Source organism: Pseudorca crassidens, chromosome 19 (genome assembly GCF_039906515.1).
Source record: "Pseudorca crassidens isolate mPseCra1 chromosome 19, mPseCra1.hap1, whole genome shotgun sequence".
NCBI lineage: Eukaryota > Metazoa > Chordata > Mammalia > Artiodactyla > Delphinidae > Pseudorca > Pseudorca crassidens.
In genome coordinates, this window is record NC_090314.1 from 9,310,965 (window position 1) to 9,334,792 (window position 23,828).

A 23,828-nucleotide genomic window follows, 5' to 3' on the forward strand; every position below is an offset into this window, starting at 1 on the left:
GTCTGATTTCCCACGACTGCTGTTGTCCGCTGATCTCCTGTGGGTGTGACCCTCAGGTGAGGAAGCCGGTCGGGTCCCTTGGCTCAGAGGTCTCTAGGCTACCAGTTCCTCCCACCTCCGATGGCCTGGAGGGTGAGAGCCCTGTAGAGCTTAGACCAGGACAGGTTAGGCTGGAGCGGAGTGGAGAGGAGGCAGCACCTGGGGAGATGCTCTGAGTAGATGCTGATGTCAGATGCTGCTTCTGTTCTCAAAACAGAACCGAAGAAAGCAAAAGCCGGTTTCCTCCTGTGAGGAGGTAGCCACCTTGAGCCAGAAAGGTCCCCAAATTCCTCAGCTATTTGCCACTTAGCGCACTCTCTTTGAAGAATGGCGTTTATTTCTGATGGTGTTTATTTTTAAATCTTCCCTCAGCAACACCTGGGTTTTTGCAGAAGAGGAAAGTGAGTCCTGAGAACTGCACCCGCCTCTAGGGTCCCTTCGCCCGTCCAAGCCCCGGCTAATGGGGGAGCTTGGATTGCATACGCTCCGTGCCCTTTGCACAAAGTAGCTGCTCAATAAATATGTGTGCATTTGATTTTCCTGGGGGTCGATGGAGGGCAGCCTTGCTCCCGGGGCTCCGCCTTGAAGGGCTCCCTCCGGGGCAGGGCTGAAGCCTGGGGGCAGCAGGGCTCACCTGGTGGGTTCGCCTTCCAGCCGACACCATGAGCAGCGGCACCGAAATGGAAGTGTTCGGCATAGCCGCTCCCTTCCTCCGGAAGTCAGAAAAGGAGAGGATCGAGGCTCAGAACCAGCCTTTTGATGCCAAAACCTACTGCTTTGTGGTCGACTCAAAGGAAGAATACGCCAAGGGGAAAATTAAGAGTACCCAGGAAGGGAAGGTCACGGTGGAAACCGAAGACAACAGGGTAAGCCCCGTCCACACCCTCTGCAGGCCGGCCAGGCCTCTGCTCCCCATGGCTGCCCAGTCTGTGCGTCCGGTCCATACCCAGCCATCTCCAGACGTGGCTCTGGCACCGGAATGCCTCACCTGGCATCACCGCCTTAGCGTCCCAGGTGTCCTCGGAGGAAGCAGAGTGAACACTGGCCTCAGGTTGCACGGTGGGAGAACCACCTGGTTGTGGTTTGGCCAAAACAATCCATATTCGGGTGCTTTTGTTAATGTTTGTGTCACTCTAGGTCAGAGGGGACCAGCCCTGTGCATCCCAGGGGTGTGGAGTTGGGAGTCCAACAGTAGGAGGACCTCTGTTAGAACACTCTCCTTTGGTAGCCTAGGTTTCCCCCTAGTTCTTCTAGCAATAGCCATCTAAGGAAGTAAGGAAAGCGAGTAAAGGATCCTAGTGGACCACAAGCTCGATGTGACATAGCAGCCCTCCCATATCATGAAGGCAATGAGCAGTGTAGCCCACTACATTCTGGCCCAGGTACTGTGGGCATGCTGGGAGGAATTCTGGACTTCACTACTCTCTGGAATCTAGAGCAGAAGAATCTGGAAATGTTCTAAGAAAAGTTAAAAAAAAAAAATGGCAGGGGGGGTGGTATCCAAAAGAGAAGTGTAAAGGAAATAGCGTCATTGGGTTGGATGTGAAGGAAAAAGGCACTGAAATTGTCCTGTGATGCTTGCAAGCACTGGAGCTCCAGAGGGCAGCTCTCAGTACATTTCAGATGATGGAGTTAAGAACGGGCTTATGAAGCCACAGGGAAACACGGAAGGTAGACCTGATGAATGACAATCTAAGACGTCTAGACCCTCACAGGGAGGGCTGATGGCATGGGTGGTTTAAGTGGATCTCTACTTAAAGGCAGGTTTTCCACTGCCTTGCCCAGAGGCGGGGTGGGGAAAATGACCATCTTTAAAGGAGGTCTCAGGAAGGAGGTGAGGGCAGAGCAGGGGAGAGGAAGGTGAGCTCCACGCCCACTATGCCAGGGTCCTCCAGCCCCGCTGGGCACTGGGGCAGGGGGCTTCTCTTGAGGGGAGCACAAAGGCGCCTGCCAGTGCCTGGAACCACCGCTCTGCCTCGTGGTTCCTCCTCCTGGCTTGTAACACTCCCGCCCCAGAAAGGGAGCGGGGCTGGTTCTCTTTCACAAGCAAGGGCCAGAGGGGGTGAACGGGCAAGATGCAGGGTGGGGGCTTGACAGCTGCTTCCAGAGAGCTCAGAAGGCCGGCTGACTCTGGGCACCGGCCTGCTGACCCAAGGCCACCGGCCTCCTCTTCGGTACCTGCCTCAGGAACACCAGTGGACCTGCCGTGTTCCCTGAGTAGACAGCAGAAACCCATGAGCTGCTGGAGCTGGGTTTCGGCCCAGCCGGCATCACGGAGCTGAGAGGTTCCCGCTGGCACCCGCGCCTGCGTCATCCCCGCACCCACCCACAGAGACCCTCTTCTCATTTCTGGCATCCTTCCCTCACCTCAGGCCCATCGGAGATGGAAAAAAACAAAAGCCGAAGTAACAGAAACAAATCCCATTCCATCACCACCACTTCAAGCCGCCCCCAGCCCTGTCTCCCTCCCTGTCAAACGGGCGTTTTCTCCAGCACCTGCTTCTTCTGATCTGGGCGTGGGAGACAGATAGCTGCAGGGGCAAAACGCACAGAGAAGCCCAGGTGTGCACTGTACCTCTTCCCTTTCAGACCCTGGTGGTGAAGCCAGAGGACGTGTACGCGATGAACCCCCCCAAGTTCGACCGGATCGAGGACATGGCCATGCTGACGCACCTGAATGAACCGGCCGTGCTGTACAACCTCAAGGACCGCTACACCTCCTGGATGATCTACGTCAGTGCCCGCGTTTGCTGGGTTCCCGGGACCTCTGATGGGGTGGGGTGGGGCTGAGCTGCTTGTGGTGGGATGGGCTCTAGAAGGACTGGTGCTGACTGAGCTGCTCAGCAAAAGAGGGGGAATGAAAAGAAGAAAGGGCGACAAGAGTGATGCAGGATGAGAAGGTGAGAGATGAACGGGGCAGGAGGAGAGCAGCTGGAAGGAGGGGCGGGGGCAGGCGAGGTGGGTCCGAGGCTGGGGTCCTGGCGCCGGCACCCACCAGCGGTGGGAGGTCCGTTACAACCCTCTTGAGTCTCAGCTGCCTCACCTATAAAGAGAAGTCGTATCTTGCCTCCTTTACAAGTTTCTCGTAAAGAAAAGTCAAATAACAAAAAGAAGGTTTTATGTGTACAGGCACACACCCGTGTATACATACATATATACTTTTTACGCTCCCCCAGACCTACTCGGGCCTCTTCTGTGTCACTGTCAACCCTTACAAGTGGCTGCCGGTGTACAACCCCGAGGTGGTGGAGGGCTACCGGGGCAAAAAGCGCCAGGAGGCCCCGCCCCACATCTTCTCCATCTCTGACAATGCGTATCAGTTCATGCTCACAGGTAGGTTTCCAAGGAGGAAGCCTGGAGGCGGGGAGAGGGCTCAGGGAAGCTGCCATGCGATCCTGCACCCGCCCCGTCCAGTGTGCAGCCTCCATACAAAGGACAGGAGGGTAGAGGTGCTTAAAAAAGACGAAAGAGGCCACAGATTTTAGGGGCTTGCAGGCCCTGGTGAGAAGTTTGGATTTAGTGCAAGCATGGGTTACCGCATACGAAACTGACATTTCTGTGGGCCCAAAACAAAGACTGACAATTTCATATGGTTCAGCATAATACAGTGAGAAGCCCGTGGCTGGTTGTAAGCGGGGGCTTAACCTCTCTGGGCCTCATTCTCAAAGAGGAGTCTCTTCAAGCTCCCACCTAGGACTAAACAGGATGGTAGTGGGAAAGTGAACTGTGCAGTGAACTCTGACTGCTGGCGACATGGCGGAAAACTGGGAAGCTCTTTTTATTACAATTTTTTTTCTTGGACTATAGTTGATTTACAGTGTTGTGTTAGTTTCTGGTGTACAGCAAAGTGATTCAGTTTTATATATATATATATATATATATTCTTTTTCAGATTCTTTTCCACTATGGTTTATTATAGGATACTGAATATAGCTCCCTGTGCTATACAGTAGGACCTTGTTGTTTATTTTATATATAGTCGTTTGCATCTGCTAATCCCAAACTCATTTATCCCTCCCCCACCCCCTTTCCCCTTTGGTAACCATAGGTTTGTTTTCTACCTATGTGAGTCTGTTTCTGTTTTATACATAAGTTCATTTGTATCACATAATCACACATAGGTGGTATCATATGACATTTGTCTTTCTCTGTCTGACTTCTCACTTAGTATGATAATCTCTAAGTCCATCCGTGTTGCTGCAAATTACACTTCATTCTTTTGTATGGCTGAGTACTATTCCAGAGTGTGTGTGTGTGTGTGTATACACACACACACACCCCACACCTTCTTTATCCATTCCTCTGTCAATGGACATTTAGGTTGAGGAAGCTCTTTTTATATTGCTCTCAACTCTATTTTATCTTTCCCTTTGGCAGATCGTGAAAACCAGTCTATTCTGATCACGTAAGTATCCAAGGTGTAGAGTGTTTTCATAGCTGTGGCCTTTTGTCCCCAGTGCAGAAGAGGAAGATGCCACTTACTCTGTTTTGTTAATGAGAAAGTACCGAGAACAAAGTCTGTGATGCAATTATGTGGGGCTGGGCGTTGGGGAGAGATGGGCAGGAAGGCCTGTGAGGCCTCAGGAAGCTGGAGCTCCCCATCCAGCCCGCTCAGCCGTGCCGGTCTCCCCCGGGGCCCCTGCCTCTCCGAGTGGTCTCACATTTGTTGGGAGGTGTGTGTCTGCTGTGGCTCGGGTGACATCTTAGGGGGCCAATTTACACTCACGGAACTTGTTTCTCTGTCTCTCTCTCTTTCGACTGCTCTGAATAGCGGAGAATCCGGGGCAGGAAAGACTGTGAACACCAAAAGGGTCATCCAGTACTTTGCAACAATTGCAGCGACTGGAGACCTCGCCAAGAAGAAGGACTCCAAAATGAGGGTATGGAGAGGAGAAAGGCTTGTTCTGCTTCCACTGCCAACCTTTGTCTTAACTTCAGAACGAGGGGGCACGGGGAGGCGACACCCCACCTCCACAAGGAAGGGAGAGCAGGCCAGGATCTAAAGTCTCGCAGGACAGCCAGTTCTCCTAGACGACCCAGCATGTGGTTGATGTTACAGGACCAGCTCCTGTGATTGCCTAGAAAACAAGCTTCTAAGGCTCCACTAAGAAAAGTCAGTTTGGGAGCAGCTCACATACACCAGAATCACACACACCAACTGGAGAGAACTGTAGTGTCTACTTGCCTTTCAAAACGAATATAACAGTATGAAATGAACACCGATGACCTAGCTACCTGGAGAATCAAGGAGCTGAAGGGTTAAGTGAGGAGGTTTAGGTCAAGACACCCAGCTTGAGCCAAATCTAAGAATGGCAAGCGTGAGGCGTGCTGATGCTTTGGCTGGGCCCCAGGTTGGAAAGCAAGGCAGGGAGGGTCTGGCGACCCGGGGCTGCAGGAGCGAAGGCAGCAGGCGCCGCGGAGCTCACTGTCGCGTGCGGCTCTTCCTGCCCCGACCCCCTGCTCCAGGGGACTCTGGAAGACCAGATCATCAGCGCCAACCCGCTGCTGGAGGCCTTCGGGAACGCCAAGACCGTGAGGAACGACAACTCGTCCCGCTTTGTGAGTTTGCACCGGCTCAAGCTGGGAGCTCCTCTGAGGCCCGCAAGTAGGCGAGGGCCCTGCTTCCAAGAGGCTGCAGTCCTGGGGGTGGACCGCGAAAGAAGGAAACCAATCAACAAGACAGTCTGGGACAAGGATTCTTTGGTAGACAGTGCAGTAAAGAGGGCGTGTGGTAGTGTAACTGTGAGCCAGGTCTCCTTTAGACAGGGCTGGCAGGGAAGCCCAAGATCCACAGGATGAGGACAGGGGACTGGCGGGGTCAAGGGACCTCAGAGGGGCTGCAGCGAGGCAGGCAGCATGAGGGGAGGTGGGGAGGGATGGTAGGGAGGGACCTGGAGCCTCGGAGTCTCTAGGCCAGGAGAAGGGGTTTGGGTTTCATTCAGGAAGCTACTGAGGGATCCTTTAAGAGGGAAGTGATATGGTGTGATTCGCATCTTGAACACAATCTCTCTTACTTTGTTGACCGTCTTGGGGGTGAGAGGGTAGGGGAGTGGCGTTTGGAGGCAGTGTGGAACAAGGGGATGGAGAAGGGAGACGCAGCCAACCGGAAAGAGGAGAGGGAGAGGAGGACATGCTTCACTTCAAATTACTGGGGAATAAGGTTCCCGTTCACATTACCCAGGAGATGGGTAGGAACACCTGGAGTCACGGTACACCTGGTCTCCCTTCCCCCACAGGGCAAGTTCATCCGAATCCATTTTGGTACCACGGGCAAGCTGGCCTCTGCAGATATTGAAACGTGTAAGTAGATCCCTGGGATCAGATGATGTCTCGGGACATCAGGGGAGCAGTTTGGAAAACAGTCCTGTGTTTGTGTTCCTAGATCTGCTGGAAAAATCAAGAGTAACCTTCCAGCTGAAGGCTGAGAGGAGCTACCACATCTTCTACCAGATTCTTTCCAACAAGAAGCCCGAGCTCATAGGTGAGGACGTCCCCAGAGGGGTTGGTCTGAGGCATTTCGGCTTTTGGGTGAGTGGACCAAAGAGAGTTGTGTGTATGCACAGGTGACTCGGCAGCCAGCAGAGGAAGCTTGCTTTAGAAATGGGATGCGGCTGTTTTGACAGTGACGTGCCAATTTGAAAAACGCAATCCAATGGACAGTAAAAGGCTGAGGCACATGGTTTATTCAGCTCTGGTTTATAGAAACTGGCCGAATGACCAAGCATGTAGTGATCCTCTAGCGCCCCCTTGTGTTCTAGCACAGAAACCAACATTTCACCAAATGCTATGAGGCCAACGCAAAATCAGATGAACAACCAGCTGGTGGATGTCCACCCTGCCCTTTGTCCCGCACCTAACAGGGGCCTCGTGCCCTTCTTTGCTCCCTGGCTGTGTCTGCTCAGCCTTCTGGGCCCAAGCCTGGAAACAGGCTGCAGCTTTTCAACAGGTTTTGGAAAAGACTGATTCTACCAAATGATCTGTTCTTCCCTCCCCGTGGCTCTGTCCTGGCCCACACTTGGCCAGTTTTCCCGATTAACCTTTCCCCACCGACATGGATCTGCGCCCTTTGCACGCAAAGCAAGAGAATTTCAATATTCTCTCTGTGGTTCTTACCCTACATGGCCTGGGCGGGCTGCAGAGTCTTCCCTGGACTTTATATTCAGCCACAGCCTGAGTATCGAGAGACTGTTTAAGAGATTTCTAACTCTACCCTCAGCCTGGGCCCCAGCAGCAAAAGTCTCAGCTGAGGACACAAGCTGAAAGCCCCTAGTGGATGTTTTCTCTGCATCCATGTGACCTCCTCTAAATGGTCATCGTTGCAGAGCTGCTGCTTATTACAACCAACCCTTATGACTACCCGTTCATCAGCCAGGGTGAGATCCTGGTGGGCAGCATTGACGATGCGGAGGAGCTGCTGGCTACGGATGTAAGCAGACGGGGGGGAGGGGTGGGTGCGGGGCTGCTCCTCCAACACTGGGGTCAACCGGCTGACGTGCTGTCCTCCGATGCCAGAGCGCCATTGACATCCTGGGCTTCACCCCGGAGGAGAAATGTGGACTCTACAAGCTGACAGGCGCCGTGATGCACTACGGGAACATGAAGTTCAAGCAGAAGCAGCGGGAGGAGCAGGCAGAGCCAGACGGCACTGAAGGTACCACGTCACCGCGGGGGCCGCGCGCCAGGGCCAGGGGGCGTCCAGCTGAGGTCGCTCGGGGCCTCTTTTTTTTTTTTTTGCGGTACACGGGCCTCTCACTGTTGTGGCCTCTCCCGTTGCGGAGCACATGCTCCGAATGCACAGGCCCAGCCACTCCGCGGCATGTGGGATCTTCCTGGACCGGGGCATGAACCCAAGTCCCCTGCATCGGCAGGCGGACTCTCAACCACTGCGCCACCAGGGAAGCTCCTCAGGGCCTCTTTTGAAAGCGCTTACTACTCCTCCTGCCTAGAGAGGCGAACCTCTTCAGGGCTCAGATGCCTACAGGCACGGTTACTGCCCCGTCTGCTGAATCACTAGAATCGTCCTGCTTCAGATACAGTAAGGAGTGACCAGGGTTTTCTGGAACCCAGTGCCGCCTTTTCATAAAATCTATCATATTCTCTGAGTGACTCAGCTCCCACCGGCCACAGGTAAGCAGTTTAGAGACACGGAATGTAAACACATGAAGATGGGCTGAGCCGAGCATGGAAACATCCGGATGACTTTCAGAGTGGTTCTTCCGCTTTGCCAAGCATCAGGGGTTTCCCTTGTAATCAGCCTTCTTTTCCTGCCAGTGGCTGACAAGACAGCCTATCTGATGGGCCTGAACTCTTCGGACCTCCTGAAAGCTTTGTGCTTCCCCAGAGTGAAAGTTGGGAACGAGTACGTTACCAAGGGCCAGACTGTGGACCAGGTAAGTGGCTGCCACAGGCTGGGAAAGGACACAGCACCCGACGGCCGCTGCCTCCAGACTCACCGGCCGGCCCCTCTGCACAGGTGCACCATGCCGTGAACGCCCTCTCCAAGTCCGTCTACGAGAAGCTGTTCCTGTGGATGGTCACCCGCATCAACCAGCAGCTGGACACCAAACTGCCCAGACAGCACTTCATTGGCGTCCTGGACATCGCGGGCTTTGAGATCTTTGAGGTTTGTGTTATACTCGTTTGGCTTTGTGCTGGGGGCTGGTTTTCGTGATCCTATATGCAAGATGTCAAGGCAGCCCACACGTCATCCAGCATCACATCTTGGAGGAAAACGAGACGGAGGGTGGATCAGGTAGAAGAGAACGTGGAAGGGTTTGTATTATTTTAAGAGGGAGGAAGGCTTGTGTCAAGTGGAATTTTAAAGACATCCTCAAATGGATAAAAGAAAACAAAAAATCAAATGCAATTACTGACAATAGGGAGAGCCAGAAACAGAGAAGAAGTTGACAATAAGCCAACCATGCGATGTTTTACATAAATATCCTACTGGCTCTGGGTTAGAAGCACGTAGCCATTCATCGAAGCATATGTTTGATGTCTGCCAGGTATAAGACTTGCAGGTGAAAAAAAGTTGAGCTTGTAGTTTGTAGAGGACAACGAGAAGTACGTAAGGCACACAGAAGACCAACTACAGCTAAGGCAGGCCGTGGCCAGCGCCCAGGAGAGGCCCCGACCGTGGACTCAGGAGAAGCATCTTCCAGCTGGAAATCAGAGAAGACTCCAAGGACGTGTGGTCTCCGCTGAGCCCAAGAGTGTGCCCATTCCTGAAAGCATAAACGAGCTGGCGAGAGCCCGAGACCATGAGGAGGAAGGCTGATGCGTGTTTGGTTTTGAAAGAAGTCTAACTTTTCATGTGAACCTTATGTTTTGGTGTTAGTACAACAGCCTGGAGCAGCTGTGCATCAACTTCACCAACGAGAAGCTGCAGCAGTTCTTCAACCACCACATGTTCGTGCTGGAGCAGGAGGAGTACAAGAAGGAGGGCATCGAGTGGGAGTTCATCGACTTCGGGATGGACCTGGCCGCCTGCATTGAGCTCATCGAGAAGGTACCTGCTGTGTGCACTCAGCAGCCGCCCCTCGCCGACCTGCTGCTTGACACTGCAGCTCATACCCGCCCCGTATGCACTCTGCCTTGGTCCAGCCGATGGGCATCTTCTCCATCCTGGAAGAGGAGTGCATGTTCCCCAAGGCCACAGACACCTCCTTCAAGAACAAGCTGTATGACCAGCACCTGGGCAAGTCGAGCAACTTCCAGAAGCCCAAGGCGGTCAAGGGCAGGGCCGAGGCCCACTTCTCGCTGATCCACTATGCGGGCACCGTGGACTACAGCGTCTCGGGCTGGCTGGAGAAGAACAAGGACCCCCTGAACGAGACGGTGGTCGGCCTGTACCAGAAGTCCTCCAACAGGCTCCTGGCACACCTCTACGCCACCTTCGCCACGGCAGACGGTAACAGACTCCACGGGGTGCCTTGGACCCGCACTTTTTCACTCCACCAGCCCACGGGGCTGGAGCGGCTCTGCAGGTCTGCTAGCAGCACACGCCGTCTTTTCTTTCTTTCAGCTGACGGTGGGAAGAAGAAAGCTGCCAAGAAAAAGGGCTCTTCCTTCCAGACCGTCTCTGCCCTTTTCAGGGTAAGAAAGATACAGATTTATTTGCTTGTAATTGGTTTAAGTCATCTCAAAACGAGCAACGCAGAGATGCTAAACTTGACTCACTCAAGAACAGTGATGTGGCCTTAATCTGGTTACTGTCACTTAGGGAGGGTGAGTGGCAGTATGATGATATACAGATGAGGTCTAATAAATGGAGGACCAGAACTGAACTATCCCTTTAAACGGCATCAGCTGCGTGTGCCGGCCGGCCTGGGAGGCAAGTCCTCAGTACAGACTTTCCGACTTGCCTGAAGGACACAGGCAGTAGCATGTCCGGTGCCCAGTGGAGCTGGATACTCCTCTTGAGTTGCTTTCAGAGGCATTTTGTACTTGGTTAGTCTCTGGTGGTTCACTGTGAAGCAAAAGTCTGTTATATCAGCTATTTGCCTACACTTCTAGCCAAAAGATTATTAAAAGAAAAAGTTAAATAATACCTTTATTCCTTAGAATTTATGATAAATTTAAAATACATACCTTACTTTTTTGTTACAATATATCTCCGTGTCTGTAAAAGCCTATAGTAGGCTCACTATCAAACTTAATCCTTTTCTTTTAGGAAAACCTGAACAAGCTGATGTCAAATTTAAGAACAACCCACCCTCACTTTGTGCGCTGTATAATTCCCAACGAAACCAAAACCCCAGGTAAGACACCCGCTGGCTCTGAAGGTGGCACTCAGGTTTTAGGAGGTTCTGTGTGAAGCTGATATTTGTTGCTTCTCTTCTCAGGGGCCATGGAGCACAGCCTTGTCCTGCACCAGCTGCGCTGTAATGGTGTCCTGGAAGGTATCCGCATCTGCAGGAAGGGGTTCCCAAACAGGATTCTCTATGGGGATTTTAAACAAAGGTGTGTGATAAAAATGTTCTATTTGCTTCTTGAGAAGATGTGTAAATGCTGGAACTTGAGAGGGAGGAATAGTGGTATGAAAAGACCCGTTTCAAAAGAACAGCTATGGACTCCACGTAGAATGATTAACCTACCACTCGGCCAAGGTATACAGTTTCTCCCACATTTTCTCAGGAGCTTATCTGATATACAACACGTCAGAAAAACACCTGGCCTAAGAGTCAGTAGGCCTAGATTCTAGGCCACTATCTGGCCTGTGACCAAGAGCAAGCTTCCTTCTCTCTCTGGACCTTGGCCTTCTTGCCTCTTGGAAGAGAGACCTGAACTGGTTTCCAAAGTTCACGTCTTTGCTAATGGTCTACGATGTTTCTGTGTCCACAACGGCAGATACCGAGTGCTGAATGCCAGCGCCATCCCTGAGGGGCAGTTCATCGACAGCAAGAAGGCGTGTGAAAAGCTGCTGGCATCCATCGACATTGATCACACTCAGTACAAGTTTGGACACACCAAGGTACTGCATCAGCTCTGACAGATGTTGGCGGGTGGTCCCCGTTAGACTTCTCTGGAAAACTGACTCAAGTCATCCTTCTCCCCTCAAGGTGTTCTTCAAGGCTGGCTTGCTGGGAACCCTGGAGGAAATGCGGGATGACCGCCTGGCCAAGCTGATCACCCGGACGCAAGCTGTGTGCAGAGGGTTCCTCATGCGCGTGGAATTCCAGAAGATGGTGCAGAGAAGGTCGAGCGGGGTCTGTGCTCAGACCTGAGCTCTTCGGGAGAAGTGGGGAGTCTCTCTTAGAAAAACACTGATGTTTTGTTTTTTAGGGAGTCCATCTTCTGCATCCAGTACAACATCCGAGCCTTCATGAACGTCAAGCACTGGCCCTGGATGAAACTCTTCTTCAAGATCAAGCCCCTTCTCAAGAGCGCAGAAACTGAGAAGGAGATGGCCACCATGAAGGAAGAGTTCCAGAAAACTAAAGATGAACTCGCCAAGTCAGAAGCCAAAAGGAAGGAATTGGAGGAAAAACTGGTGACTCTAGTACAAGAGAAGAATGACCTGCAGCTCCAAGTACAAGCTGTAGGTGTTTAGGAATTTTTTTAAAACTTTCCTTCTAGATTTGATTATTTAAGAAAATGACTTCTGGTGGGAGTTTTGCTTTTTAGTTGCAATTCTTCGTAAAGGACTTCATATATAACAAAATACTGGAATGTCACAAATCTTTTAACCATTAAAGGAAATGATGTATTTTTTTCTTTTTTTAAGGAAAGTGAAAACTTGTTGGATGCAGAGGAAAGATGTGATCAACTGATCAAAGCCAAGTTCCAGCTGGAGGCAAAGATCAAGGAGGTGACTGAGAGAGCTGAGGATGAGGAAGAGATCAATGCTGAGCTGACGGCCAAGAAGAGGAAACTGGAGGACGAATGTTCGGAACTGAAGAAAGACATAGATGACCTTGAGCTGACACTGGCCAAGGTTGAGAAGGAGAAACATGCCACAGAGAACAAGGTGGTACACTCTCTGTGGGCCCTTCCAGCTTGATGTGGTCAATGCAAACCTGACTTGATCTCTTCTTATAATTGCCTGTGGCTTCTTCTTAGGTTAAAAACCTTACTGAGGAACTCGCTGGTTTGGATGAAACCATTGCAAAGTTAACCAGGGAGAAGAAAGCCCTCCAAGAGGCCCACCAGCAGACCCTGGATGACCTCCAGGCTGAAGAAGACAAAGTCAATTCCTTGAGCAAAATCAAGAGTAAACTGGAACAGCAGGTGGATGACGTGAGTAAAGGATGCTAGTCGGGAGGCCTGGGCCTCAGGGTGGGAAGAGCCCCCGAGAACCCTCTGGTGGAAAGCATTTCTTCTCAAAAGGAAACGGTGCCTTTTGCAGCTGGAAAGCTCCCTAGAACAAGAAAAGAAGCTTCGTGTAGACCTGGAAAGGAACAAAAGGAAGCTTGAGGGAGACCTGAAGCTTGCCCACGAGTCCATATTGGATCTGGAGAATGACAAGCAACAGCTGGATGAAAGGCTCAAGAAGTGCGCCCCGAAACCACCGAGTTCAGCTTTCCAATTCCCGGGTATTTGGTCTTCACACGTTCTGCATTTCCCTTCACAGGAAGGATTTCGAGTACAGTCAGCTGCAAAGCAAAGTAGAAGATGAGCAGACTCTGGGCCTGCAGTTTCAGAAGAAAATCAAAGAACTACAGGTAGGAGGCGTTTGGGACTTTTCTTTCACACGTGGTCACGTACAGTGGGTGGGGGGTGTCTATTGCACGTCATTAGAGCAAAGCGGGCAGGACTGTGGGTCTCCTTTCTGCTAGGCTGACACAGTAGTGATGAACAGTTTTTCCGTAACTGCTGACAAAGCACATAATTGAAGTATTTCAAGTCCACGTGCAGTTGGAATGGACTATATCCTGGGTGGCCGCTGCAGGGGTAATGCCTGTGTCGAGGCAGGAAAAACTCGTGTCAGAGGAAATTTGCAGCATTGGTATCGTTCGCGGAGCAGTCCGAGAGCGGTTTGTCTAATGGGAGGGGAAACTAGCCTGGTGTTAACACTGGAAGTCAGGAGTGTCGTGGGGCGGCCTGCCCTCACAGGCCCGCATCGAGGAGCTGGAGGAGGAGATCGAGGCAGAGCGGGCCTCCCGCGCCAAAGCTGAGAAGCAGCGCTCGGACCTCTCCCGGGAGCTGGAGGAGATCAGCGAGCGGCTGGAGGAGGCGGGCGGCGTCACATCCACCCAGATAGAGCTCAACAAGAAGCGGGAGGCCGAGTTCCTGAAGCTGCGCCGGGACCTGGAGGAGGCCACCCTGCAGCACGAGGCCACGGCGGCCACGCTGAGGAAGAAGCACGCGGACAGTGTGGCCGAGCTGGGGGAGCAGATTGACAACCTGCAGAGGGTCAAGCAGAAGCTGGAGAAGGAGAAGAGTGAGTTCAAGCTGGAGCTCGACGACCTCGGCAGCAACGTGGAGAGCGTGTCCAAGTCCAAGGTGCGGGGTGCCTCGTCCTCAGGTGAGGGGGACCCTGCGTCCTTCCCACCTGATCGCTGACTCAGCTTCCTCCCCCTTCTCAACCCTGCAGGCGAATCTGGAGAAAATCTGCCGCACTCTGGAGGATCAGTTAAGCGAGGCCAGGGGCAAGAACGAGGAATGTCAGAGGAGCCTGAGCGAACTGACCGCACAGAAGGCACGTCTGCAGACGGAGGCCGGTGAGCGCCGGGAAACGGCGGGGGCGGTGCCTCCTGGACACCCACAGAGGGCAACTGGTCAGAACGAAAGGCAGGGTTTGTTTGGGGGAGGATTTCTAGGGAAGCAGATTTTCAGGAGAGAGGCAATCAGAATAACCCACGAAAGCGCCATTTAGAATGTCCCAAAGGAGGAGAGCACTGAAAGTTCAGTAAGAAGGAGAGAGACATGGACTGGAATGAGGAGGGACCCAAAACACCACCTGCTTCAAGCGCTTTCAAAATTAATGTAACCCTGCCTCAAAAAGAACCTAGAGGGCAGAAGTGGGATAGGAACCAAGTCCCATGGCTTTTCTACTTCTCGCTGCACAGTAATGCAGATTCGTTGTCTGCAATGGAGCATTTTAAACAGTAAAGAAAGAAACACGGCCAATTTGTATAGGCTCTTGGTGTGTGATAAAAACACAGGGGAACATTATCCGGGACTTCCACCTAGAAAACGTGGCTCCCCCCGCGCTGGTCCTCCAGCCCATCATCACAGGTGAGCCAGTCCTTTGTAGCAGCTCGACCGAGACGGTGACAAAAAGAAGGTCAGGGGCCACTTCTGCCATGATCTTGGGAGTTCACCCCTGGAGTCCGAAGGCCTCTCCCCCACCTTCTTTTTCTCCTGCCTCTACGTAAGCATATAAACCAGAACCACTGTAGCCACCCAAAAATCCAGCTTCAAACTACTGAAGCTAGAAGTCCTAAGGAACGCAGCGAAGAGATGCAGTATTTCCCCCAGTGATAAATCAGCAAGCTGCTGGAAGCGCCAGCCACTGAAAGGTCTGATGGGAGTGTTTAGGTGGTGAGGTTTTGGTTTACAATTCTTCTTAAGTTTTATGGACAAAAGTTACTCCACGCTTCTGGAATTTTACAACAGTATCTCACCAGGGTGTGCTTTCAGTTTCCTCTTCACGGACACATCCCTTCACCCCCAAGAAAGGACCACACCTTGTAATTTACTCTCTCCCCAGATCTCAGCACAGTGCCTTACATACAGTAGGAACCTGGTGAGTGAGTGAATGAAGTGAAAATATTTCCCTTCTGGACGCAGGTGAGCTGAGTCGTCAACTGGAAGAAAAGGAGAGCATAGTATCGCAGCTTTCCAGAAGCAAGCAAGCATTTACCCAGCAAGTAGAAGAGCTCAAGAGGCAGCTGGAGGAAGAGAGCAAGGTACGTCCGCAGAGGGAGTGCTCCCTGACCTAGCCTTCCAGTACCACCTGCAGAAACAAAAGGCAGCTCTACTCATAGGTGATGACAGCGGGAGCACACTTGGATTGCATCACGCACACGGCACTAAAATGGTCATCCACTGGGGCCTCTCCTCTGTCCTGACTTTTGCAGGCCAAGAGCGCCCTGGCCCACGCCCTGCAGTCCTCCCGCCATGACTGTGACCTGCTGCGGGAACAGTATGAGGAGGAGCAGGAAGCCAAGGCCGAGATGCAGAGGGCGCTGTCCAAGGCCAACAGTGAGGTGGCCCAGTGGAGGACCAAATACGAGACGGACGCCATCCAGCGCACGGAGGAGCTGGAGGAGGCCAAGTACACAACCCTATCTGTCTTCAGAAGAAATAGAACTCCTAGATGATCAAGTGACAGAAGGCACCGACTTTAGAACTACTCGCGAGTGAATTTGTTACGATGTTTCCCCACCTTCTATGTCTTTTAAGGCAGTTCTCTGCCAGTAGAGGGAGCCGGTGTTAGCACATTTCATTGAGACAAACGACTTTGACCTTGGTTAGAGAAAAGGCAGGTTATTGGTCACTGGTTTTTAGCAGACAGGAAGTTCTCCTGGGCTTATGAAAGGAAATCGGCGTTTGAATCACATAAATTAGTGATTCCAACTTGGTGAATAGTGATGTTCAGGAGGATTGAAACTTAAAGCATCTGCTTCTCTTTCACATTCTTCAAGGAAAAAGCTCGCTCAGCGCCTTCAGGATTCCGAGGAGCAGGTTGAGGCGGTGAATGCTAAGTGCGCTTCCCTGGAGAAGACCAGGCAGAGGCTGCAAGCAGAGGTGGAGGACCTGATGGGCGATGTGGACAGAGCCAACTCCCTGGCTGCCGCTCTGGACAAGAAGCAGAGGAACTTTGACAAGGTGTGGGGTGAGCTCCATGCGGGCTGAGCACCGTGACACAGGGGTACCTGGTGGTACCTGACTGCCCCAGTAGCAGTGTGACCTCAGGCAAGCCCCTGAAACAGAACGGGAGTGGGATGCGGGGGGGGGGGTCCCTTTCAAGCACTGTCAGTGGAAACAAGCCACCGCCTCCAGTGCTGTCCAGTCCCAAGCGTTTTTGTACCCCCACACGGCTGGTCTGTCTGGGGGGCTGATGTGGGAATCCAACTCAGGTCCCACTGCGAGGCTTTGTGACAGCGTCCCCTTTAGTATGACAGGTAAGGTTGCTTTGAAACAAAGTTTTAATGAAATACTTAGAAGTACAGGGCCGTTTTCATATTGGGAAAGGGCAGTTCGGCCCAGCTAATTCCTTCTCAAAGGATCCACTTGCTTTTCATCGAGGGCAGTTGTTACTGACCAGTGACTGATCTGGAAATCTTGGTTAGCCAGCAGTCAGGAACAAGGGGCTAGGCAAGCGACATGGCAGAGGCGGCCCCAGCTCCCAGACTGCTCCCCCTCGCGGGCGTACTTAGATAGAAACTAGCCGAGAGGCGCTCGTCAACAGAGGTGCCGCCTTCCTCCCCGGTGCTGCAGGTGCTCGCTGAATGGAAAACCAAGTGTGAGGAGAGCCAGGCAGAGCTGGAGGCATCTCTGAAGGAATCCCGCTCCCTGAGTACTGAGCTCTTCAAACTGAAAAATGCCTATGAAGAAGCCTTAGATCAACTTGAAACTGTGAAACGGGAAAATAAGAATTTAGAGCGTAAGCAATTTGTCTGAAATTCTGTTTCATGCTATTGCCAGAGCGTGGGGCTGGAGGTCCGTGACTGCAGGACCCAAACCCCTACACGAGAATCCGTTACTGCACACACAGGGAGTGTTCAGATCCGAGGGGTTGTTTCTGAGTCTCTCTATATACAGTATCTTATCTCTAGGAAACAGCATCCTTAGAACTATGATAAACTAGTTAAAAGCATTCAGTTGGTGCTTACTCTGCCTGGAAAACTGCACGGAGAACGTTCCGAGGCAACCAAACCTCTTTCTTTGCAGAGGAGATAGCCGATCTCACAGAACAAATTGCCGAAAACGGTAAAACCATCCATGAACTGGAGAAATCAAGAAAGCAGATCGAGCTGGAAAAGGCTGATATCCAGCTGGCCCTCGAGGAAGCAGAGGTGAGCAGAACGCCGGCGAGGCACTGGCCTGGAACAGAGACTATGATGGTGGGGCTCCAGCTTGGGAGGCCAGGCGGCCCCGATCTGGGTCTGTAAAGTCACAGTCCTAACACCGGCCCCTTTCCTATCAACTTGCATGAACTAATACCTGTGAATACCTGTGAATTATCTTGAACTTACTGGAGAAAATCATGATGTTAAAATAGGTCTAAAAATGAGATTTTACAAAAATCTTAGATGAATTCAAAATATCTATAAAGTGCCTTAAGCACCTAAGAAATGTGATGATTTAAATGTTATTGTTTGATAGTATAATAAAAACAAAGTGCAATGAAACATCTTATTTCTGCACTGAAGGTAAGTTAGGGATTTTTTAAAAAAGAGTTTTGAATATTGCAGAGTTAGAATTACAAACATTCTATTGGAGGTTTTTTTGCCCCAAAGAGTAGCGTAGCAGGCTCTCTCCCATCACTGGTACCATTTCTGTCTTGTTCTTGTTCTTCAAAGGCCGCTCTTGAGCATGAAGAGGCCAAGATCCTCCGAATCCAGCTGGAACTCTCACAAGTGAAATCAGAAATCGATAGAAAGGTGGCCGATAAAGACGAAGAGATCGAGCAGCTGAAGAGGAACTATCAGAGAGCAGTAGAGACGATGCAGAGCGCCCTGGACGCCGAGGTGCGGAGCCGGAACGAGGCCATCAGGATCAAGAAGAAGATGGAGGGGGACCTGAACGAAATCGAGATCCAGCTGAGCCACGCCAACCGCCAGGCCGCAGAGACCCTCAAACACCTCCGGAGCGTCCAGGGGCAGCTGAAGGTTTGCACACTCCCGGTGGGAAACCTCTCCCATTCTCAGACACGCCAGCTGTCGCCTGGGCTCATGGTCCTCAGGCCTCAACTTCAGCCGGACGTTTCTGTTACTGTCTGGCCAGGATACCCAACTCCATCTGGATGATGCTCTCCGGGGCCAGGAGGACCTGAAGGAGCAGCTGGCGATTGTGGAGCGCAGAGCCAACCTGCTGCAGGCCGAGATCGAGGAGCTGCGGGCCACCCTGGAGCAGACGGAGAGGAGCAGGAAGACAGCGGAGCAGGAGCTCCTGGACACCAGCGAGCGCGTCCAGCTCCTGCACACCCAGGTGGGGGAGGGGAGGGGGGCGGGGCGGGGCCCCTGCGCTCGGGCGCGCCTGGCTAAACCCCCTCCTCCCGTCCCAGAACACCAGTCTCATCCACACCAAGAAGAAGCTGGAGACAGACCTCCTGCAGCTCCAGAGCGAGGTGGAGGATGCCAGCAGGGACGCGAGGAGCGCTGAAGAGAAAGCGAAGAAGGCCATCACGGACGTGAGGCTCCTCCCTGCCCTGCGTGGCTGCCAGGATTGCATTTCATCCAAGCCCCCTTCCTCTCCAACCCATTAGACAGGGTGGGGCCTTCCCAGGGCACATGTGGTGTGAGTTCTGCTCCAGAAGCACTCCCCACCTCCCCGGACAGTCAGCATGTCTCCTCCCGCACGTTTAAATAGTGGACATGAGAAATAAGGGAGTGTGGATAAAAAAAGACCAGAAGGAATTATATTCCTTTCTTATGCCCTTGGAGAGGTATGCTCTTCTTTCCTTCAACGTATGACTGATTCCGAATATAAAAATGAGACCCTCAGACGTCAGGATCCCACCAAATGTCACCTTACAGGAACCTGGCTTCCCTCCCACCGGCACCCAGCCTTCCTGCTCCAGAGGCCTTGGTTCTGGGCTCGTGGCCCCCACAGCGCCACCTGCTGCTCGATGGAGGGCACAACCTCGTGACGATTCCTCCCTGCTTGCTCAGGCACCCCCAGTTCCCTAGAGGCCTTCCCTTAGCCCCATTACCCCACACCCGTGATGCTAGGTTATGAACTCAGAATTCTCTAAGTCACGGGTTGGTGATAATGGTGATAAGGAAAGAAGGAATCTCCTTGGAGCTAAGGAGGTCCCAAGGAGGCCAGTTTAAGAAAGGGAAGAAACTATTTCCCATCCAGCCCTTGAAGGTTTCACTTCTTAGTTTATGCTACATGCCTGGTGCAGCTCTTCTCAGATCCCATGGTGGAACAGTGGGCTCAGTCATCCCGTTACCTATTGTCCTTTGTCATCAGCATGGCTCTGGTCCTCCGGGTACCCAGATTTCAACAGCTCCAAGCACTTGACCTTGGTCTGCATCTGAGTGGGATGATGTGCTTTTCAGGCGGCCATGATGGCTGAGGAGCTGAAGAAGGAGCAGGACACCAGCGCCCACCTGGAGCGGATGAAGAAGAACCTGGAGCAGACGGTGAAGGACCTGCAGCACCGCCTGGACGAGGCTGAGCAGCTGGCCCTGAAGGGCGGGAAGAAGCAGATCCAGAAGCTGGAGGCGCGGGTACTTGCAGGACAGGCCCCAGCCTACACAGAGCTTTCTGGCCTCTCCCGTTCGTACTCCAGCCCCAGACTAATTTACACACGTTCCCCCAGATCCGAGAGCTGGAGTTTGAGCTTGAAGGGGAGCAGAAGAAGAACACCGAGTCTGTCAAGGGCCTGAGGAAGTATGAGCGGCGGGTCAAGGAGTTAACTTACCAGGCAAGTGGAAAGAAACCCCACGGGCATTTCCTCTGTGAAGTGCGAACACCATCCCGGATCCTCTCTCCAGAAAACAGGGAGAAATCCTTTAGCCCCAGAGAGAACTGGGACCTCTTGCATCCCTGCCGGCCCCTGGCTAAGTCTGTCCCATGTTCTCTCTTTCAGTGCGAAGAGGACAGGAAGAACGTGGTGAGATTACAGGATCTGGTGGACAAACTTCAAGTGAAGGTCAAGTCCTACAAGAGGCAGGCCGAGGAGGCTGTAAGTCCGCAGGACCCCAGCACAGCGCCTGGCCTGTTTCCCCCTGCGAGCCCCAGAGAGGCGCTCGCTGATCGTACCCGCCCCGGCTCTTTGCTTTTAGGATGAACAAGCCAACGCTCATCTCACCAAGTTCCGGAAAGCTCAGCATGAGCTGGAGGAGGCTGAAGAACGGGCCGATATTGCCGAATCTCAAGTCAATAAGCTCCGCGCGAAGACCAGAGACTTCACCTCCAGCCGAGTAGGTGGCCCTGCGGCACTGGGTGGGGAGGGCGATGCAGCGGGAGGTGCGGCCCCCCCGGGGAGGAACGCGCCGTGATGGACGGGACCTTGGAGAACCTTCGACTTTAGAACTGGTCAGTCTCGGGCTCAGGAAAGGAAAGGATTTGCTTAAAGCCACGTAGCTGGCGTAGAGCCTGGCTAAACCCCGGTCTGTGAGTCCCAGTAGAACACCGTCCTGAAAAGCAGCGAGCGGTTCCTGCGTGGGCTCGGGCGCCCTCTGCCGGCCGCCCGCCGTCTCTGCGCCCACTGTAGGTGTAGGTTCCTAGATCCCTGGGCTATTCTGAGAACCAGGCTCTCAGGCTGTGGGGTGACTGCCGCCACGTCTGCACTCGTGTATCCGCCTGCGATCCAAGGAATATCCCGTGTCCCGCTGAAACAGACAAGCAAGCAACCCCAGATGCTCGCTGGGAGGGGGCGTGCCCGGAAATGCGGCTCTGCCATCTGACAGAACTCAAGATGCCCACTTTCTCCCCAGATGGTGGTCCATGAGAGCGAAGAGTGAGTGATCCTACGCTGGAACAGGACAGAAAATATGCGAAATATGTATTTTCATGGTTCCTGACCCTTAATTTCCATGTGATTGCTTTTCACATGCAATAAATTTTGCTTTGTTTTCAATTTGGGGCTGTGTCATTGTATTTGTTTTCTCTTCCCGGTGTGGAAATGGTTCGTTGGTGGTATTTATGCCCAATGTTGAAATCTCGGTATGCAGATGACTCAATAAAGTCATTTGGCCTATTTTCAGGTGCATGTATGTGGGGACAGGGAGAGACTGCTTTTGGTTTAAATTTGAGATTAGGGCAGAAATAAAAAGTACTCCTAGGTTAACCACTGCTTTGGTGGGAGGAGGGGGAGATTGTCCAAAGAGTCATCTCCCAACTATGACAAGGGGGACACACGAAGGTTTGGTTCAGGAAAGCCCCGTCTCAAGTTGAATAGGGTTTTAAGGCAGAGGCCAGAGTCCCCCTACATCTTCTCAGAGAACTACCCTGGAATCTAACAAAAGTTTGTCAGGCAGCTCCCCACAGTGCCGTGCTAACTAACTACTAGGAATACACAAATGAGTAAAACAGCATCTGGTCCCTCCAAGAACTCGCGGTAAATCTACCACTGAGGTGCTGGGAGAGCTGGACAGCTACATGTAAAAGAGTGAGATTAGAACACTCCCTAACACCATACACACAAATAATAAAATAAACGGATTACAGACCTAAATGTAAGGCCAGACACTATAAAACTCTTAGAGGAAAACATAGGCAGAACACTCCATGACCTAAATCACAGCAAGATGCTTTTTGACCCACCTCCTAGAGAAACGGAAATAAAAACAAAATAAACAAATGGGACCTAATGAAACTTCAAAGCTTTTGCACAACAAAGGAAACCATAAGCAAGACGAAAAGACAACCCTCAGAATGGGAAAAAAATATTTGCAAATGAAGCAACTGACAAAGGATTAATCTCCAAAATATACAAGCAGCTCATGCAGGTCAGTATTAAAAAAAAAAACCCGGGCTCCCCTGGTGGCACAGTGGTTGAGAGTCCGCCTGCCGATGCAGGGGACGCGGGTTCGTGCCCTGGTCCGGGAAGATCCCACATGCCGCAGAGCGGCTGGGCCCGCGCGTCCGGAGCCTGTGCTCTGCAACGGGAGAGGCCACAACAGTGAGAGTCCCGTGTATCGCAAAAAAACAAAACAAAACAAAAAAACAACCCAATCCAAAAATGGGCAGAAGCTCTAAAGAGACGTTTCTCCAAAGAAGATATACAGATTGCCAACAAACACATGAAAGGATGCTCAACATCACTAATCATTAGAGAAATGCAAATCAAAACTACGATGAGGTATCACCTCACACCAGTTAGAATGGCCATCATCAAAAAATCTACAAACAATAAATGCTGGAGAGGGTGTGGAGAAAAGGGAACCTTCTTGCACTGTTGGTGGGAGTGTAAATTCATACAGCCACTATGGAGAACAGTATGGAGGTTCCTTAAAAAACTAAAAACTACCATATGACCTAGCAATCCCACTACTGGGCATATACCCTAAGAAAACCATAATTCAAAAAGGGTCATGTACCACAATGTTCATTGCAGCTCTATTTACAATAGCCAGGACATGGAAGCAACCTAAGTGTCCATCGACAGATGAATGGATAAAGAAGATGTGGCACATATATACAATGGAATATTACTCAGCCATGAAAAGAAACGAAATTGAGTTATTTGTAGTCAGGTGGATGGACCTAGAGTCTGTCATAGAGAGTGAAGTAAGTCAGAAAGAGAAAAACAAATACCATATGCTAACACATATATATGGAATGTAAAAAAACAAAACAAAACAAAAAACGGTTCTGAAGAAACTAGGGGCAGGACAGGAATAAACATGCAGAAGTAGAGAATGGACTTGAGGACACGGGGAGGGAGCAGGGTAATCTGGGACGAAGTGAGAGAGTGGCATGGGCATATATATACACGACCAAATGTAAAATAGCTAGTGGGAAGCAGCCGCATAGCACAGGGAGATCAGCTCGGTGCTTTGTGACCACCTAGAGGGGTGGCATAGGGAGGGTGGGAGGGAGATGCAAGAGGGAGGGGATATGGGGATATATGTATATGTACAACTGATTCACTTTGTTATACAGCAGAAACTAACACACTATTGTAAAGCAATTATACTCCAATAAAGATGTTAAAAAATTTTTTTAAAAAACTACTGAGTTCTTGGCTCAGTCTCCACTGTTTCAAAGCCACGCAACAGAAAATCTCACCCTTTATCCAGGGTAAAACTGTCTTTAGCATAAGGGAAAATACAGCAGGAAGTCAGAAAACTACCTGGACGACCTACTACCGGAAACAGCATCTTCAAACGTAGAATCATTTGTTCGTCGTTATCAGAAATAGTTGTCAAGCTCCCTTCTTTATCTGATTCTAGGTGATTAGATGACCCAGCTTGACTCAGGAGGAGTTCAAGGCCTAGGGGAGTTCAGCACCTCCTGGGATTTGTCATTCTACAGGAAGAAGGTCACTACGGATGTCAGATTTGGCCTATCAGTGATTTCAGATAATTTTACCTCAAACACCACATCTCTTTGATGTGCTTTCAATGCTTTCTGGCAACAATGTGACTAGAAAGTGGTGTGGCCTCCTGGTGGTGGCTGTTACTGAGAGGAAATCACAGCAATGAGAACAGGCCTGGTCCCGA

General features: G+C 51.6%; 1 protein-coding gene across 1 annotated transcript; it reads left to right on the forward strand.

Moving 5' to 3' along the window:
* Positions 1-21,241, forward strand: LOC137212299 (myosin-3). Its single transcript, XM_067715539.1, has 40 exons — positions 1-56; positions 694-905; positions 2,629-2,772; positions 3,216-3,372; positions 4,417-4,444; positions 4,811-4,919; positions 5,506-5,598; positions 6,276-6,339; positions 6,422-6,520; positions 7,362-7,465; positions 7,552-7,690; positions 8,311-8,429; positions 8,513-8,662; positions 9,377-9,547; positions 9,643-9,949; positions 10,064-10,134; positions 10,712-10,799; positions 10,884-11,001; positions 11,389-11,512; positions 11,601-11,737; positions 11,824-12,079; positions 12,266-12,508; positions 12,601-12,777; positions 12,887-13,032; positions 13,112-13,202; positions 13,594-13,983; positions 14,075-14,201; positions 15,274-15,392; positions 15,564-15,760; positions 16,131-16,314; positions 16,927-17,092; positions 17,380-17,504; positions 18,012-18,320; positions 18,436-18,639; positions 18,716-18,841; positions 19,716-19,886; positions 19,979-20,083; positions 20,249-20,344; positions 20,445-20,582; positions 21,099-21,241. Exons 2-40 carry the CDS (start codon positions 702-704, stop codon positions 21,123-21,125), a joined length of 5,823 nt encoding a protein of 1,940 aa, XP_067571640.1. The 5' UTR covers positions 1-56; positions 694-701; the 3' UTR covers positions 21,126-21,241.
* The last annotated feature ends 2,587 nt before the right edge of the window (positions 21,242-23,828 follow it).

Excerpts from the sequence above, each read along its gene's own strand:
- LOC137212299 (XM_067715539.1), top strand. The coding sequence starts at position 702 with ATGAGCAGCGGCACCGAAATGGAAGTGTTCGGCATAGCCGCTCCCTTC. Across the intron at positions 13,984-14,074 it reads AGAGCGTGTCCAAGTCCAAG|GCGAATCTGGAGAAAATCTG; the intron begins GTGCGGGGTGCC and ends TCAACCCTGCAG. Across the intron at positions 14,202-15,273 it reads ACGTCTGCAGACGGAGGCCG|GTGAGCTGAGTCGTCAACTG; the intron begins GTGAGCGCCGGG and ends TTCTGGACGCAG.